The sequence below is a fragment of the Neolamprologus multifasciatus genome, chromosome 12, assembly GCF_963576455.1.
Source record: "Neolamprologus multifasciatus chromosome 12, fNeoMul1.2, whole genome shotgun sequence".
Taxonomy (NCBI): Eukaryota; Metazoa; Chordata; class Actinopteri; order Cichliformes; family Cichlidae; genus Neolamprologus; species Neolamprologus multifasciatus.
In genome coordinates, this window is record NC_140450.1 from 22,745,560 (window position 1) to 22,764,614 (window position 19,055).

Genomic DNA, 19,055 nt, shown 5'->3' on the forward strand with positions numbered 1-19,055 from the left:
TTTGCCCAGTGAGCTTAGTGTCCTCCTACAAGGGTGTGTCTGCGGCCACCATCGCATTAACCTCAATGAAAACATATCATCTGTAGCTGGTAGGCTAGTTACACCTCTCCCCCCAATAAATCACCTGACAGCACGACACCATACTGAACCCTACTTCGACAAGCGAATGAACTGGGATGTCTGCAGTCGACTGGTACGCTCACAAATCGCTCGGAGACGGAATCTTCTGGATCCAGGAGCGATTCTACCAGTCGGAGAACCGAGCCAACATCTGGTTGCTGCGCGGCACACACCAGGACGTGGTGATAGACACGGGTCTGGGCTTAAGGAGCTTACCTGAATACATCGACGCCAAAGGCCTGCTGGGAAAAGACCCGCAGAGGAAGAACCCGCTGCTTGCCATCGCCACCCACGCCCACTTCGACCACTCCGGTGGTCTGCATCAGTTCCAACAGGTGGGCGTCCACAGCGCGGAGGTCGATGCCCTGGCCAACGGAGACAACTTCGAGACGGTCACTTGGCTCAGCGACAGGGAGATAGCCGAGGCTCCCAGCCCGGGATGGAGGGCAAGGCACTACAAAGTCAAGGCTGTGCAGCCCACACACATACTGCAGGAGGGTAGGTAGGAGATACAGCCCTTGCAGATTTGATTTAGGCTAGAGGGATGGATCTGTGATCAAATGCCAGCATGGTCTAAAAGCATTCACTTAGTGACAAGGACCATAATCGATACAGTAATGGGCTTGATGGATGCACCAGGCCTAGTGTGAGTACAGTACGCTCTACAGAGTCGTTTCCAGCCTCAGATTCTGCACAGCGATTTGGCAGAAGACCAACAATGACTTGCTAGCTCACACATCGAAACGTATTACATATGTAATGGAGGTAGTGGGGATGGGACAAGGGGTCGGTCTGCCAGTAATTTTTACAGTTACAAAGTAGGCTAGAGGAACCAGTTCAATGCAGCAACATGAAGCCAGGACTGGTGATTACACAGGTGCAATTATCCCATTACATAAAACAGGATATCCAATCCAAGAAATGCAGGTACAGACGGATTAGAAGTGTATGGTTTAAAAAAAACAACAACAAAACACTCCATTGGTAGCAACTATATGCTCATTCTCTATATCTGCAGAGCTGTTCTATTTTAAGCCAGTGTGATGGCTTTGATGTATTCTCTTACTTCCAAGAAAGAAGAAGAGCATACAGAGACTGGTGTCACACTTAATGAAAGCATCCCTCTGCGTGAAGTAACAACCACACAGTCTTCTCTTTTCTTAAACATTTTTTTTTATAGTAGAATAGAATAGAATTCAACTTTATTGTCATTGCACATGTTACAGGTACAAGGCGACGAAATGCAGTTTGCATCCATCCAGAAGTGCTTTAGCCATGATATAGATATATTACAAATATATATTAGCAATAATATAGATATGTAACTATATTACAGAAATGGGTCTGTTATGGTATGTTATAATGTACACGGTATGAAGGTATGTTATGAATATGTTATAACTATAAGTATGTACAGGCTGTAGTGAGTACAAGCTATGTACAGGCTATGAACAGGATATAAATATGAAAAACTATACAGAAATATGAGATATACATCTATACAGAAATGTGAACTATGCAAGTAATAAACAGTTGTATTATTAAAAATTATTATTATTATAATTGGGTCAGAGATCAGCAGGTGGCGAGCTGAATCAACCTACTTGATAAATGTGAAAGTGGATACATTGTTTGAAAGCACTGGTCACTGGAGTCTTTATGTAAAGCACACATTCACCAGAATAGCACACATAATAATACACAAAGCTTATATCATAAATAATGTATTTGCTGAACCGCTATATCCACTGGGGTTTAATGCAAAATGCAGTATTGTAGAGTAACTCGTTCTGCTGTGTCAGAGCCACTACTGCAGTGCAGCTGGTATATCTCTGATGTATCAGCTTCACCCTTTTTGCCAGTGCAACTCATAACTGGCCTCGACCAAATCGATGATATACTGAATGTCACAGAATCTGTGTGACTCAGTGACATGTGGAAAGCACAAACATAACTCTGACGTGAGTCAGCCAGAATATGAGTTATCATTTAGTTTATATATAAGTCTAAGATTTTAAATGCATAGTCGCCAGTGATTACGGTTCATGCCATGTTTGTATGTGTGAATAATTATCAGAACCTAATGCCTTCTCAACCTCTCTTTCTCCTGCCTAGGTGATGTCATCAATCTTGGTGATAGACAGCTGACTGTGCTTCACATGCCCGGACACTCTCGGGGAAGCATTTGCCTTCATGACCGGGACAATAAGTTGCTTTTCAGTGGCGACGTTGTGTATGACGGCGCAATGATTGACTGGCTGCCCTACAGCCATGTCAGTGACTACATCAGCAGCTGTGAGCGCCTGGTTGGGCTGGTGGACAGCGAACAGGTAACTCTAAGGCCCACTAGAGAGCAGCCTCACAATTTCAGTACACAGTTCCACTTTTTTTTTCTCCAGGGGTATTTATCCCAAAGCACCTTATATCAACATTTCATAGATTTATAATGAAAATGTCATATTGCTCTGCTGATTTGGCATACCAGTATCTATTAGCCTACATATACAAGCTGTGTTTTCTGTGCTAATACTTAAAACAATATACTTTAACATGTACTAAACATTATTTGTTAAATAAAACACATGTTTATTGGCTTTAAAATTGATTTAACAGGTCGACCAAGTCTTCCCAGGACACTACAACGCATTCGGTGCGAAGCGGCTCCATCGGCTTGCCTCCACGTACATCAGCAGGGCTGAAACATGCCCTGCAAAGTTCTCCACGTTTGCCTGGAGGAGTCTGGCTGGGGTGGCGCTGCGGGTGTGCAACCCACGGTGTGCCTGCTAATGAGAGTGGGTCATTGAGCTGCAGGAAGCAAGTGCACAAAGAGAGATGTTTTAGTATGGAGGACATGGAAGGGTGGGGGCGGGGTTACCTCTGTTTTATCTGCAACTTAACGTAACGCTGTCCATTTACTTATGTAATCCAGCTGAAAGTCAAGTAATTGCCAAACTTTGTGTGAAATGTCCCTACTGGGTTACATAAGTCAATAATCAGCACTATATGAAGTACATTATAAAAAATATTTACTGGTCTTATATGCTGATGAATATGTATATGTTGGTGTTAATATAATTCAGTGTTTGATTTTTATACTTTAAGCATATGTGAAGTTACAATAGCACAACAATAGCACAACTCTGCACTACAAACAGAACAGGGCGCTTTGGGTTTTCCTCTGAGACATTTGAAACAAAGTCATTATGGCCATAGTGTTCTCTATGCATATTACAATGCTCAGTGAAGACTCAGTGTCGACTACCTCCGATGTTTGTAATTGTGCTTTGTACTATTGACTAATCTGCGGCTTTGCTATCGAAACATAGACAATAAAAGTCTCTGTTCTACCTACTTTTTGAGTCTTTTGCAAGCACAGATTGCGGCGGCTTCTAAGTGGATTTGCTTCTCCAGGGGGAACTCAAATGGGATTTGTTGCAAGAGAGAGAAAAAGGGGCAGAACAGAAGTGGATGGAATATGATCCGACACATGTTCAAAGGATAGAGAACTTAAAGTAATTTTCTGATCTGATGGAAACCTCTCTCAATGCATGGAAAGGGTTTAATTTGGGGGGCTTTTAGTGTACAAAATTAAGAAAAGTAGCATGATTTAACCTTCTAACAGAAATATCAGATTTTATTTTTAAGTTCAATGCATTACTAAAGAATTTCACCATAAAAATATACATATAAAAATATTTATAGAACATGTTAATTTGGATACATAAGAAAAGAAGACAATTTTTAATTCATAAAACATTTATTTAATGTTATATTATTTAAACACGAGATTTCCACATCTCTCGTTTTCAGTTCACCTCCGAGGATGGCATACATGCAGAACACGAAGCCTGCCAACACGGGAAACTCCGCCAAGGTTATAACATTCAATGTTATCTGTGACAGTTAAAAGATCTGCACGTTATCTAATATTATGATCATCAAATATCAACACAGCTGCATTTATAACAAATTCAGTAATGTAACAAAAAAAACCCAAACAAATACAGGAGGTTTATTTGTTAACTTATAAAAATTAATTTACAGTAACAAATGCTGTCGTTCAGCATACGACAGATCTTAGTAAAAATGATTCGAGTTCTGAGTCCCCAGGAGGGCAACGGCTTCCAGAGTCCACAATAAACACGGAAACGGGGGGAAAAAAGAGGCAAAGCTTTACTGCAATGACAACACCAACCCTCCTATAAGGTTTTCTGTAAGAAGAAGTAACTGCACTGACTGTCTAACTAGCAAAAATGTAACAAGAAATTGGCGGAAGTGTTAACAAATCATTACAAAGGTGACTGACTAGAGTTCATGTAAGCACACTTTTTTTTTTTAGAATGTTTTTTAGAATTTCGCCAAGATTTAATCAGTTTTCTTTCTTTGTTGCGTGATAATAAATCGCTGGACGGCAGGATTGGAAACTGAAAACAAACAATGCTGCAGATTAGTATGGCTTGGGTTTTCAATAATAATTGAGCTTTGGTTATAATTAGTTTGCTTAGGAATTGCACTGTGTGCATACAAATCTATTACTTAGTCTGATGGCAGCCTGTCAATAGTGTGCAGATAAGAGGAGAGCACAGATTTTTTTTTACCCTGAAGAGATCGCAGTCGTAACTAGTACAGTAAGTATGAGCACTTGCAGAGTCATTTGAAATGATCTGATGAAGAAATATTTTAACTGCAAGTCAAAACATGCATGAAAACAAAAATGGTGCATAGTCGTTCTGGGAGACCCCACAAATAGCATGAATAATAAGTAGACTGAAACAAGTATCACAGTACAGGCGACAAATAACCCTTAACTCTACACATAGCAGTCTCTAATATTGGGAAAATCGTGACTGGTTTTACCTGTTTGTCTTGTGTGTTCATATTACCTCATGCTAACTGGCTTCTATACTGCAAACACTGCAAACTTTTTGAACATAACAGGAAACATCCAGTCAAAATACGACTAGTGCATTAACAGACATGTTTGAGTGGCCAGGATCACTGGCCACTCAAAATGTGTGTTCTTTTTTTCACTTTGTTTTTATTTTTTCCAGTTTCAAAATCAGATTCTCAAAGACAGAAAGTAGACCTAGTGTGGCATGAATTTGAGCATGCCCTTATCTGTTAGCATCACCTTCTTCCAAGCAGCATTACCATCAATTCTCAAAGCAAGCAGAGTACCTCCCAAATACTTTTGGACTGTTTTGAAACACTGTGGCAACCGAGCAAATGTCAGAGACTCCTGCAGTGATTGTCACCTGTCTTTTGTGTTAGAAGACATTCCAGTTCGCCCAAGAAGGGTCTTCCATGGCTCGTCCTCCACCAAGAGGCAGGCTGGAGGCATCCTTCTCAGGGCTGTGCATGTGGCATCGCAGATTGCCTGAGTTTGGTTCACGTGTGTTAAGCTAGTTAAACCGTGGTTTAATAAGCACTGTTGCCTTTAGGCAAGCAAAAAAAAAAAAAAAAAAAAACACTGTCAGAAATGAAGTTTACACCTGACTCTGGAGCCAGTTGCGAGGATCAAGTCTGGCCCTGAGGTTTCTTAGGCTGCGTCGAGCTGGGGAGGGCCTAGAGAAGGGGCCTCCCTCTGATGACTCTGGGCTGTGGCTGCCCTCACTGTTGCTGGAGCTGTTGCTTGAGGTGGAGCTGGAGCAGGATAGCGTGGTTTGCGTGCTGTGCTTTGACCGGGGGGAGCGACTGGAGATGGGGAGAGGAGCAAGCAGGGACGAGGGAGGCGGCTGGCAGGAACACTGGAAGGTCCCACCACCTCCGTACCCTCTCCCTCGAAGGGTGCTGAGCTTAGCATCCAGAGAAAGAGTGCGTGGCCTCAGACGCGAGGGGGAAGATGACAAGAGAGAGTAGCTGGAAGTAGGTTCAGGCCAGCCGTGGTGGTGAGAGCAGGGACTGGTGCTACAGTGGCTGTCGCTATCTGAGGTCAGACTTGCGTCTGAAGACAGCAGGCCGAGCTGTGGGCAGCGGTGAGGACTCACAGGACTCCGAGGCAGTCGATGAGGGGTGCAGGGGCTGTGGCCAGACATGCGAGTACAGTGACGAGAGCGGCCAGTACATCTGGCATTGCTCTCCTCAAACGCAGACATCCAGGTGGGAGAGGTGCCTAGCTGGCTACGGAGCTCCAGCTCCTGCATTCTCCGAGCCAGGATGTCTGACACGGTGCTGCTGAGGTCATCAGATGACTCAATAACTGCAAGAGAAAAGCAGCAAATCTTATTAGTATGCCGCCATGGAGTAAACCTGAGACCAGTTTTACAGACTGATCAGTTTTTCCTGGGATTAAATCTAAATTGCAGGGTGTTTTTAGAACAAGTGCTAAAGATAGCAATTACTGTAGGATATTTTTAACATTTTGAGTGTAGTCATGACATCTTTCCAATTCATGCAGATTACAATACTGCATAATTCTATTCAGAATGCAGAGTCCAGCTTCTTGGGATTGCAACATTTACCACAAACCAATTCACGTTGAATCCTAGTCCTGTTACTTCACCTGTCGTTGTAATAGGATGAGAGCAGAGCACGAATCTCAGCAGACACAGCGTTATCCTGCAGCAGAAGACCCTCACAGGAGGGTGTGGCAAGAGGAGCTGCCAGGGTTAGGAAAATCAACAGGGAGGTTGGTGAGAGAGTTGGGATAGAGCAGAGACGGGGATGAGGGAAAAGTTGGTAGTTTGGCAATTTTAATGGACATGACAAAAAAGGAAAAGGATGCATGCTCATTCAAACAGGAGTGACGGGAAAACAAAGAAAGATTTCATTCATGCATCAAGATAATTCAACCATTACAATGAACGGTGAAAGTTTATGAAAAGTGTGATGAAATGAATTTCACACGGAAATAAGGGAAATGGGGAACAGGAAATGGCGAGGAAGGATAGATATGACATACAAAGGAATGTGAAAAGGAAAAAGAGGAATAGAGAAACAGAAGACAAGTTAGTCAGCACGTCAGAGATAAGAACCCTTCTATTTAGAGCACAGAGAAGTGAAGCAGAGAGTGAGTTTGAGAAATCGGATAGGAAAACGTAATTGACAGCACTCAAGAAACAGACGCAGCCACATGCAATACAGGCACAGTGTTTTGATTCCCTGCTTTATTTTTCACATTAGGTTATAAGTGACCAAAAAACACCTTGACACAAGGACAATTCTTACCCATTTCATGATACAAAGAGCCTTGTTTCGGTGTGATAGGAGCTGGTTTTCGCGGCGATGGCAGTTCAATTTTCATTAAGTCATCACAGCATTGTTTCCACTGGCCTGTACATTGGAGACAAACGTCACCATCAACAAATCAAGCAGCAGATGGAGAATATACGGCACTATATGCTGTCCTTTAAAACACATGTTAAACGACCACATGTTGTGGGTTTAAATGACACATAAGGACCTACTCATATCGTAGAAATGTTGCCAAAAGGCTTCCATCCAGCGGTGTGTCTCCTCGCGGCTGTCTGTGGTCACAGTGTGCGTAACCTCCTCCCCTCCGTAATGGTTGCTGATGCAGATATTCTGAACTTTACTGAGAGGGTCTTTCTCTGATGCACGTATTCTGGTCTCCTGAAACACAGGAGTGGCAAAGAATACAATCATCTACCGCAAAAATGTCTACAGCAGGGAATGAATGGCAGTACAGTGTGGTTGAATGAATAAGTTTCCACTGCAAATAAGCCCTGATTAATAAAGTCACCAATTAGTGCTCTTCCAAACCATTTCCCTCCAGCAATTATCCAACAAAAGGATGCTGACTCCCAATTCCCATAACTTGCTGTACTCTAAATATGGCTAGGTATGGCTATGACCACTAGATGGCAGTGTTGTCCTGTTCACGCCTTTGCCATGCTGCGCTCCCTCTTTCTGTCTCCCCTAATGTGAGCCGCACAAAAGATCATACAGACCTGATCTGATTGACTTGGCTTTAGGTTATCAGCGTGCTCAAGGTCAGAGGACACAAAAGACCGAGTGCGTCACTACAGAAAGATTGTGAAGCAGTCTAGGAATCGACTCTTAAAGACACAGGAAATGAGATGATTCAGAGCGTGACTGGCCAGCTGACTGATCTTTATTTGATGCAGGGAAAAATGATGGCAAGAGAGAATTATGACTTTCAATTGGATAGAGGGGTCTCCCTGTGTATACAAAGCTTTGAGCAGTAGAAATGTGCCTTTACAGGCCTGATGAACGTTTCTACAGTCACACCTCAAAAGGTAACAAACCGCAGTTTGGTACTCATGAACTCAATGGAGCTCGATTCTGACAGCTCTGGGCGGCTTTTTAAAATAAACCTTGAGAACCGCTGCAAAGAAAAGAGCTAAATTTTCTCTTTAGGCTCAGAGTCTACCAGTGAGCTTGTTATTTAAACGTGTGGTAATCCACAAGCTTGTTTTCTTACCATCTATTCTGATGCCTTAGGTGTTACCAAAAATATGCAGCTACTGCTTCTCTAAGGCTGGATCGGGCTCAAAGAGATAATATACTGCCTTTCAGATTTCTTTGCTGACCTTGTTGATGCCAATAGTGAAAGCTGGCTCAACGTTAGCCTCCACATCTTCTTGCCGGTAGTAGCAGAAAAGGCTTGTTCCTTTGAGAACGGCGTGAACTTTTGTCCAACTCTGAGGGTCACCTCCACACTGCTGCTAGGTAAAGAAAAAATGGAATAAAGGAAAAAAAAAATACGCACACAAAGAGAGAAGACAACATGAGATTGAGAGAACAGGAATGTGGTAGGGGAGAAAAAGAATAAAAAGTGTGGATACATGCCAAAAAATCTAGCACAACCCTTGGAGGAACTGTTCGCAGCAACGCACATTTGCAGGCTTGCCAGCTTACCTTAACTTTCAAGCACCCGCTCATCATCTGTTGGGTCATACAGTGAGGCTGAGCTGCGAGGCGGCAACACACACTACCATAGAGTGGCAGCCAGTACGAACACTCTTCTGCAGGGAGGGAATAGATGGATGGGGAAAAAATAAACACTATAAATAAATAAAAATATTCCCATGCCATTAAAATTCCACACAGAAACATGCATCCACACACACAAACCGACACACACTGCATCCTCACGTCACACCGTCCCCCCTTTAGCACACACTGGGGTATAAAAGGATGGCAGCTGCAGGGAGCGTCGTGCAGTTTGGCAGTGAAACTTTACAGCAGGCTGCAGGGCCAATGAATAAAACACTAGAGGCCTGTCTGTGTTAGGGTCTGGACCCTTGTTATCCAGCATCATTACAGCTTTACACAGCAGTCACCTCACTAGCGCAGCCTTTATTACTGTGACCTTGACAATGGCTGCCTGTCAGAGAAAGTGGGAGGACAGAGGAGGAAAAGAGGAGGGAGGAGGCATAGCTGCGCCATATGCTGGTGTAAAGGAAATGATCAGAATGCCGGGCGAAGAAGTGAAGCGGTGACGAGTGAGAGAAAGACGAAAAATAGACAGATGGCCGATTTGGCAGAGGAAGCAGAAAGATGGCGACGACACAGATTGATGGTGGCTGCCACTCACCGTTGCCTGAAATGATGAGGTCATGCGTGCGAAAGCTGTCCTGGACGTGTGACAGTGACAGTGTGGTGTGGGCTAAGAGGTGGTACTTCGGGCCCCTGTCAACACACAAGAGTGAAGAGAAGAATTTAATTTGGTGTTTGAGTATGCATGTTTGCAGTGAGCAATGGTCTCAATAAATATCTGCTCTCTGAAATTACAAGTAATTTCCAATCCATTTTCTGTTTTTGTATAAAAACTACAGATATTATATGAAGCTAAACTTACGGTACAGAGGGAACTGGCAGCAGGAGAGGGGCTCCCCCTCCGTTGCTTACGGGACTACACGGTCCAGGGTCCATGGCTGCCCGGAGTTTCTTCCCAGCTGATCGACCCAGTGAAGAGCTCAGCTTGCTGGCCAGTTTCCTTGGTGTGCTGCCTGCAGAATAGTCGTCCTCTGAGCAGCAGCTATACAACTCAACCCGTAGCTCGAAACCCGGGCTGGCTTCACTACTGCAAGAGAAAATGCTCATCATCACCATCTCTTTAAAAAGAGTAACTAAGTGCATCCACTCGAGTACAGTGCTTACTTTCACATACCTATGTGCTTCATGTGTGCTATTTTATACCTCTCTTGTATAATATTTTGGGCAAAAATGTTGTACAGCATTCATGAGCCTGGTTCTGCTGGAGGTTTCTTCATGTTAAAAGGCAGTTATTCCTTCCCACCGTTGCCAAGTGCTCGCTCGTAGGGGGAGATCTGATTATTGGGGTTTTCTCTGTATTATTGTAGGGTCTTTAGGTCTCTAGGGTATTGTAGGATAATCCTACAATATGAAGCACCTTGAGGCAACTGTTACATAAATAAAATTGAACTGGCAAAACGATTGTAGTTTGTACTGTATTGCACTTTCAGTTACTTGCCAACTAAATTTATTTGAATTCTAAATACCGAACATAAAATTGGCTTAACAATCAGGTGTTATAGATCGCCCTCTCATTGGTACTTACAGTGTATCAAACAGTGTATTTACTAATTGTTCAACTTTGGATGTACAACATTACAAAACCATATTAATACAATATTAAACTACTGGTTTTACTACAGTCTTCTGTGATGGTCACAGATTATATGGCTGTTCGGTTATAGGACTGACAGGTGACTTACAATACGATAGTGTTGTCAAAGCAAATATCGGTGAGTGTCCGGTCTACTATCACCATGTCTGTATCAAAGATTTCTTCTCCCAGCTGCAACAGGCAGAACACCGCACATCGATGAAGCTCTACGAATGGAAATGTAGAAAGTCAGAAGAGAAGAAGAGGAAACACTTCTACATAACAGTGCATTTTTGAAACACTTCGGCAGCTTTCATTTACTTGCATCACTTTAAAAATCAGAGCCAAAATGGCAATGCAGCAAACATGAAACTGTTGGTTTCAGTTTAATGGTCAGCTGTGCTAAGAATTCCTGGGAAATACTGAACAGTATTTTGAAACTAAACTACAGGAGTCTTTGTGTATGTGAAGATTATATTTTAGGGCAGGTTTCACTGTGATTATAGATAAACCCTGAAATCTTTGTGTCTAAGAAAACCATCATTTCCATAACACCAGTGAGAAATTATGAAAGAAACTACAACAGATGGTGCAGACAGAGTCGGGGCCGACAGGCCTAATCTCTTCTTCTCGAGCAGTTTGATTAGAAAGTTCCAGGAATCTACCCATAAAAATCAAAAGTTGACCAATCTCCACTTAAAGGTCACCTTCTTGTACACTGATACACTGATTTCAGTGTTGCCACTATTTTGAGACGGAACAGTTTGTTGTCTTGAATGATCGCCTAAGGTCAGCGAGACCAAACAGTAGTTTTCTGTAAGAAAAGAAGTGCCGAATTATTTCAAGAGTAGCACATGAGTGTTTTTTTTTTGTCAAATTCTTAAGGGCTGTGTCCACTGAGGTGTCTGAGCGATGTCCACGTTTCAAAAATAAAATAAAAGTGGATGGGTTGCCGCTCTTACACACTGAAGGAGATCCAGTGTGCACCGAAGAGGCACCAGTGCCTCTGGGAACAAAACGAGCTTACACGAAACAATTTAAAAATAGCAGCAGCACTGAAATTGGTCTAGAGGTGAGCAAGGACTTGACATTAAAGAAAAGATTGGAAAATTTGAATTTCCCAAGATTCCCAGAACCCTACGATCACACCTTCACCCCACAACCTCATATTGGGGATAATCTTGTATTTCTTCCTCATAAAACACTTTATAACTGGTACTGGTATGTTCTACTCACGCTTCCATGTGTACGGCACATTGACACCTAATGTCCCACACTTCATTGCTCAATTACTATTCCAAGTATGAAATCAACACTCCTCACTAAAATCTGACTGGACAAATGAGAAAGGAACACACTTTGCTCCTCCTTGCCTCAGTTTATGTCTCTGTGTGCTTAATGACCTTGACTTACAGCCTCATTAAGCTTTGTTAAGAGACTACTACCTGTCTCAAGAGTTCATTTCCATGCACAGGTCACGCAGATTAATTCATTCGAGTTGCCAAGGGAGAGGCTGAGCACTGAGACTATTATAATGACGGTATGGAGGTTAACACACATTAAATTTATCTAGAGCAGGTGGGATAGAAAATGGCCATATAAAAAAATTTCCATTGTTAGATTCTCAGCGCTCTATTGAATTTTATCACGAAGACAATTTAATACGAGCAGGTTCACAGGAATATTCCATAAGACAGAAAACTAGAGTGGATCCTTAAACGCACCACAGATTTTATTTGTTTTTGGCTTACAGTTCTCCCATCACTACTAAGAATGAAGCGCTTCATTGCCTTCGTGATTCTTTGTAATAGCCAGGAGGCAAAGCAATCCAGACAGGACAGTGGGTCAAGTTGTGCTTCCAGGAGTAAAATAGAGAGATAAAGCCAAAAAAACAACAAAGCTCCCAATGACTGTGAAGATCATCTCTAACAGCTGCGACTAAAGTTGTTTTTGCACACGCATTGCAGCCCTGAATGTTTCTAGGCAATATTAAATGAATCAGTTGAATTGGAAATTAAACAGCCTTCACTGTGTGAACTCCCCCAGTATGTACTGTAGTCTAGTAATTAATGTCTGATTGAGCCCATGTGAGAACTGGGTAGATCACTGACTAGAGAAATCACAGTGAGTGAGTGTGTGGTCCATACCCAACCCACTGAGTAAAGCAGCAAATAGCATATTTCTAGTGCTGAGAATTCATCTGACACAGAGCCTCCTGTTGTGTGCTGGATGTGAGAAAGGGCAACTTTGTACAGATGGATTTTTGCCACACTGTCTGGAGTCTGGGGTGTAAAAATGGGTACAGAGCAGAGAAAATGTCACACCGCAATCCGTCCATGTAAGCGTTTTCACCCGGAAGCGAGAAATAAAAGGTCATTTTCATTCTAGAGTCTCAATGAATCTCACGTCTCCCCGCCCCGTTATTTCAAGGATTTCAGATACAACCACGGAAACAACCGAGGGCTACTTTCCACAGAAGCTTATTATTAATAAATACTGGAAGTATAAATCATTCATAAGTCATCAATGACTTTCTTCACACACACACACGTGACTTCTCACCTCCTTTGTTCTTGAAGTACTCCGTGTCTTTCCACATGAGAGGGATCCGAAGATCTGTAAAGACAACAGGCTGAAGATTAGACGACAGAGGACCAATTATGCCTTTCTTTATAGTCATGTGAAAAAGAAAGCTTTCACAGGACCCTCAATAGTCCCGTGAAAAATAAAGTATAGCCTTACTGCTTTCATAGGAATTAGGAGGATAAGTAGCACTCAGGTGCTGCTAATCAAATGCACATGATTAGTTAACCATCAGCAAGTGTAGATGCCTCTATGAAAACAGAAGTTTAGACAGTTTGCAGGTCTGAAGCCTTCGGGTGTGTGCTAACACACAACCACTGTCTTCCCAGGCAAATTCACCCCAAGGTCAGAGTATGCAACGATGATAGAAACTGGAAAACACCCAAGAGCTGCATCTCAGACTCTACAGGCCACAGTTAACATCTTAAATGTCAAAGTTCATAACCTTAAAATTAGAGAAAGACTGAACAGGTATAGCTCATTTGGAAGTGTTGTCAGGAGGAAAAACACAGCTGTATAACACAGAATAGGATTGCTAAAAGTGATTCCACAAGCTACTGAATCATGGGAGTTTCTTTGCCACATGACTGTAAATATCCTGCAATAACAACGGATGCTCATATTAACCAAGTCGCAAACAAGGCACCAATCACTAGTGCAAACTTCAGGTTGCACTAAGCGCTCAGCTGCAGACAAGTTTTTGGGTCTAAATGAATTAAAAGAAAGAGGATGTCGCTAATGCGGTCATCTCACAGTTCCAAACGTGCACAGAAAGTTCGCCTGCTGTTCAAATCTTCCATTTATGAGGGACTGCCAGTTGGAATAATGTGGAATTTTATGGCAGGGAGCCTTAAAGCGACAGGAGCTAAAATAACTTGCTCCAGACAGAACTGAACTGATGGACCGAGGGGCTGCATGAAGCCCCGGTTTACTGGGAATAATGCAGATTTATTGTCACAGAGTTTAAGAGTAAAAATATGGAGGATTTTTATTCTTAAGAATCTCAATAAGCTTCTTTTGGCTGCTCCCTTATTCACAAAGGGTCACCACAGCAGGTAGCACCGCATGCTTGATTTGGCAGTTTTTTACCCTTCCTGATGCAACTGCAAAGGCATTTGTGCCACATCCCCTGACTGAACCACGGATCATTCGCTTGCTGGGTGAATGTGTAATCATTACAATAATGCTTTTCACAATGTCTTTGTTTACTTACACTGCATTCTACAAGTAGACAAGATGACAGTAAAATTTGTTCTGACTGTCTTGATCTCCAGAGTGATCTTTCATCAATGTGGTGGACAGCAGCAAGTCAGAAAGTACAACGTAATTTAAAAATGAAACATCCGCTATTAAAGGCTGATGAGAGCCGCTCGGCATTAAATTACAGCAATAAGAGGAAGCTTAAATTTGATCCATTTCCTCCCTTTACTGCTGGTCACAGTCTCTTGGCAACAACAGTGCCACATTTAAATGATAAAATAACTTTAAAAGCTTTCTCAAAATCTTCCAAAATGCTGGGAAAATTTCTGCCCTGAACCTTCTCCAATCACTTTTCTCTCAGAAATAAACGCTTTTGTCTACTTCTCACCTGAGATGGCGACTTTTCCTTTACATGGGAGCCTGTCGTCCATCGGCCCTGCATCTGATGATCTGCGTGTGACTTTCTGCATGACCTGAGCCTCCTTCATCCTCTGCAGTTCTGACATGTAGGCCATGATACGAGTGCTGCATGTCTGTAGACTCTTTGCCGCTTCCAAAGCCTGGTCTTTTTGGGAGCAGGCAGCCAGCAGCTTGCAGGCTCCATCACGCATTCGGATCTCATGATCAATCTTCTTCTGAATGTCGCTGTCCTGCAAAGACGAGAGCGGGACAACAGGCATTTATGAGTAATGAAGACCCATTTGAAAGTGAGGTGCACAATAGATTCACTTCTCACTGATATACATTTAAAAAAATGATGTTTTGGGAGAAATAAAGGCACAAAAAGGGTTAGAAATGACAACTTCAAGCAAAGAGTCTTTGCATTAGTTTGTGTATGTGTGTGCATGGCCTTTAGCCCTCTTAACAATGAGCCCACACCCCTGCTGAGCAGACACATCCATGTTGAATCATTTAGTGCAAAGTCACTTGGCATACACTCACACAGACGGAGCGGTAACTCTCAAGTTGAGAGATAAAGAATGAAGCCATCAAACACTGAAAGTATGTGTCCCGAAGATACCCCCAGATACTCAAATGTGCACATGCATACTTTGCAATTTTAAACTGATTTCAAACAGATTTCCTAAAGAAAAAACAGCACTGCGCTATCAAACTAAATCTAGCCAATGTGCTTTAAGAAACCTGTCACATGGGTGTAGTAAAAAAACAAAAACAAAATAAACCCCCAAATTTTAACTTCGCTCAGAAATGAAAACACAATGTAGATATACAGTACTCACAAGTATTCACAAACACAAAAATAAACGCAGGAATCAAACGAAGCTCAAGAAAAAGAAAAGTTTGACTAAGCTTAAGTGTTCATGCTAATCCACCCTGCCTGCAAAAGCATTTGTGTAAATTCCAGTTATGAAGTATAGAACAGTAAGGTTATCTTTAAATTGAAAACAATCTGTTATTATTATTATTATTATTATTATTATTATTATTATTATTATTATTATTATTATTATTATTATTATTATTATTATTATTATTATTATTATTGTTGTTGAGCAGATGGTGTTCAACCTCTCCCTGACTGCTGAAGCACGTGTGTGAGAGCGTGTCTACTCGCCATCTCCGGCGATACATTAACAAGAATCCGCTGTCCTCAAATATAACCTCTAATGCTCCGAGCCCTCTCTGCCTGATAAATGCCTCGTCCTTTCTCCGCTACTCCAATATTACTCATTTATCTTCTCTCTCTGTCTGATTCCTATGAATTTTTTATTCTTTTCATTTAAGCTTTTATAATTCACCTCCTCTTAGACCCCATCCGTTCCACTCCACCGTCCTCAATCGGCTTTTCTTTCTTGTCCTCCACATGCTCTGTCTCCTTTCTACCTGGCTCTCTCTCTCTCTTTCTTTCTTTAAGAATAAGTCACTTTTGTTCAGCAGAGCCAGCAGGAGGGGAATGAATTTGAATGGGAAAGTTTACATTTGGACGCAGATTCTCGCTGGACTGCACTACAACCTGAGGTTTTGTGTGATTAACCGCTGCACTGAAATCAATGCTTCTTAGGATATGACCACATTGTTTCTGCATGGTGGTGAAAGCTATACTAGAAATTATAAATCATACATGAATTAAATAACTCCTTGCCTAGAAGAAACCACCAAAAACACTGTCTGTCACAAGCGCTCCAGCAGTACTTGCTCTTTACTTGCTACAGTAACAGGATATCACATTAAAAAGGGATGAATGTGAGATTTCTCCACAGAAACACTCTAACAGAAGAACTATCAGGCACAGCGGTGAGATAATGATCACTCTAGAGTCATGCACAATCTACACTGCAACTGTTAAACACAACGTGGCTAAACAAATAGCCCCCATCATTAAATAAACGCTTTTACTGCCCCAAAAACAATTACAGCACTCTTGAAAAATCAAGGTGATCAAATTATAACAACAGTATAAACATAACAGTTATCTACTGGATGACTATGAGGTACAAGAGGAAATTTTAATTTTCAAGGTCAAGCACTGTTTCATGAGCATTTACTTTGCAGCGGTTTAGGCAATAACGGCTGCGTGCTGAGTTATTTAGAGGGGACAGCAAATTTACACTGTTATACAAGCTGTACACTGACTACTTTACATATCTTCGATGTTGTCCCATAAAGAGATATAACAAAATATTAACATTGAACATAAACAAATAGCTGAAGGAACTATTGCCCAGGACCACTTTAAAAAGGGAGTGTCTCAAGACATTTGCACAATACTATACATGGCATTAAAATGCATGTGAAAAACAAAAGAATTTTCAGTAAAATGTGAAATTTTATGTCAAACTTTCCATGATACCAAGTGTTCTTGATGCTTGAGATGCCTAATGTAGACATTTCACTTATTTATCATAGGTTACAGGTTATATGTGAATGCAGGCAATGAGTAAGTTAGTGATAAAATTACTGGATCTTTTTTATGTTATATGGGTAAAGCAAGAAAAAGGACAAAAGAAATTTGGAGTGAAAGGCCAATGTCCTTGTTAGCAGTAATGCCGCAAACCACACATGCAGCACTAGACGTAAGCTTGCCTGGACAGCTCTCAAGAATGCATACACTCCCATAAAAACACACACTCACACATGCATAGGGAGCAAAGAAATTGTCCAGGTCGGTGCAGTAGGTCTTAGAGTGACCTGCTGGGAGGAAGTCCTGTATTTATAGCTGCTAATTTAACAGGCTTTTCCTTCTGGGGATCTCAGAATAGAATTCAAGCAGCCTAGATCCACGTCTAATCCAGAAGTCTGGCTCTACGTCAGGTCAGTAGGGTACAAAAAAACAGACTGAGTTCAACACTTAACAACACAGACATACACACATGCCATAACGAATCGACATTTTCTTTTCATGATCTTTTATAAATACGCAGAGGCGTGGACAAACACAACCTCGTAAGCTCACATGCGCTGTGTGTTCAGAGCGGCAGGTGTTAGACCAGTGGGCATTTCTGACTGCCTGTGATGATGGCAGCACAGACAGAAGAAAGATGAAGAAAGATGAAGGAAGGGTGGTTAGGCGACAGGGATGCAGGGCATGCTGAGTATCAAGCAGAGACACAAACGGGAAGCGGAGCCGTCAGAGGAAACAGGGAGAATCTTGGGGAAAACAGCAGAAAAGAGGAACAGAGACAAAAGGAGGAGATATGTGTTGACAGGGTGAAAGGTGTGGGTGGAGGACGAGAGGAGAAGAGACGAAACTGTGAAGGGGAACTGCAAGAATTGAGAAAAGAAAAGTAACAAAAAATGTGATTACATTTTTAAATGGTTAGGTACAAAGGATCCAGGTGAGGAAGATGACGAAAAACTGAAGGGTTGATGGAAAACAAAAGTGGCAGCTAAAGAGACAAAGATTTGGCAAGAGGAAAAAGGTGCTTGTTTATATAACAACTCTGCTGTAGATGTAATTAAGCAGAAAGCTCTGTGAATGAGCAGGGGTGAAGAGGGAAAAAAGAACAAACATGAATGAAGACATGAGAGTCTTTTCAAAGCTTAATGCTTAAAGGAAGAAAATCACATAATTAAGAGGTTGGCCATTTAGATGTTGTAAAGGTATGTGTAGCAACAATGTTAGAAGCTCTGTGAGGTTTAGTGGTGCTCAGGGCTAAATGCTACCAGCATGACAACCCTAAGAAAGCATAAAGTTTGCTGTTTAAGACGCTCATATTTGCTGATGTGCGGAGAGGAAAAGACAAAGAGCCTGATGCAAAGCAAAGCTGAAACAGATGGGAAATCATTTAGTGTTATAGCATTTAGTCAACCTGAGTACATAAATAGGAATTTTTACTTGTTATACACCAGACAAAACATCAAGGGAATCACCAGAGTGATTAAAAATTACCTCAAGGGAGACATAAATATGCGCACCAGAATTATGTATCCAGCCACACAAAGCTGCTGGCTCTAGTGGGTGACACATTTTTCTCAAAACCACAGAAATCAATCTGATTGCGGTATTAGAGGAAAACACTCTCCATGTTAAAAACAACAGGATTCATCATGAATGTGCTAATCTGTCCTCCAGATGATAAGACATTTAATAAAGGCAAGAGTAAAGTGTGACCTGCTGCTAGCCCTATGTAGATAG

General features: G+C 41.9%; 2 protein-coding genes across 5 annotated transcripts in view; one reads left to right on the forward strand and one right to left on the reverse strand.

Annotated features, from left to right (window-relative positions):
* Positions 1–8: 8 nt before the first annotated feature.
* On the forward strand, positions 9–5,617 carry mblac2 (metallo-beta-lactamase domain containing 2). The gene is made up of 3 exons (XM_085181483.1): positions 9–618; positions 2,236–2,450; positions 2,734–5,617. Exons 1-3 carry the CDS (start codon positions 177–179, stop codon positions 2,905–2,907), a joined length of 831 nt encoding a protein of 276 aa, XP_085037609.1. The 5' UTR covers positions 9–176; the 3' UTR covers positions 2,908–5,617.
* rtkna (rhotekin a) overlaps positions 3,859–19,055 on the reverse strand; it is a 54,691-nt gene continuing 39,494 nt past the window's right edge. For 3 of the 4 annotated variants that reach the window (XM_085181456.1, XM_085181458.1, XM_085181459.1), the window contains exons 2-11: positions 14,847–15,108; positions 13,238–13,291; positions 10,785–10,902; positions 9,905–10,129; positions 9,641–9,735; positions 8,962–9,068; positions 8,634–8,768; positions 7,527–7,692; positions 7,288–7,392; positions 3,859–6,319 (exon numbers count right to left, since the gene is read on the reverse strand). In XM_085181456.1, the coding sequence (XP_085037582.1) occupies positions 5,607–6,319; positions 7,288–7,392; positions 7,527–7,692; positions 8,634–8,768; positions 8,962–9,068; positions 9,641–9,735; positions 9,905–10,129; positions 10,785–10,902; positions 13,238–13,291; positions 14,847–15,108 (1,980 nt within the window). In that variant the 3' untranslated portion in view covers positions 3,859–5,606. The remainder of the gene's footprint in view (positions 6,320–7,287; positions 7,393–7,526; positions 7,693–8,633; positions 8,769–8,961; positions 9,069–9,640; positions 9,736–9,904; positions 10,130–10,784; positions 10,903–13,237; positions 13,292–14,846; positions 15,109–19,055) is intronic. The other variant, XM_085181457.1, reaches the window with a different exon arrangement.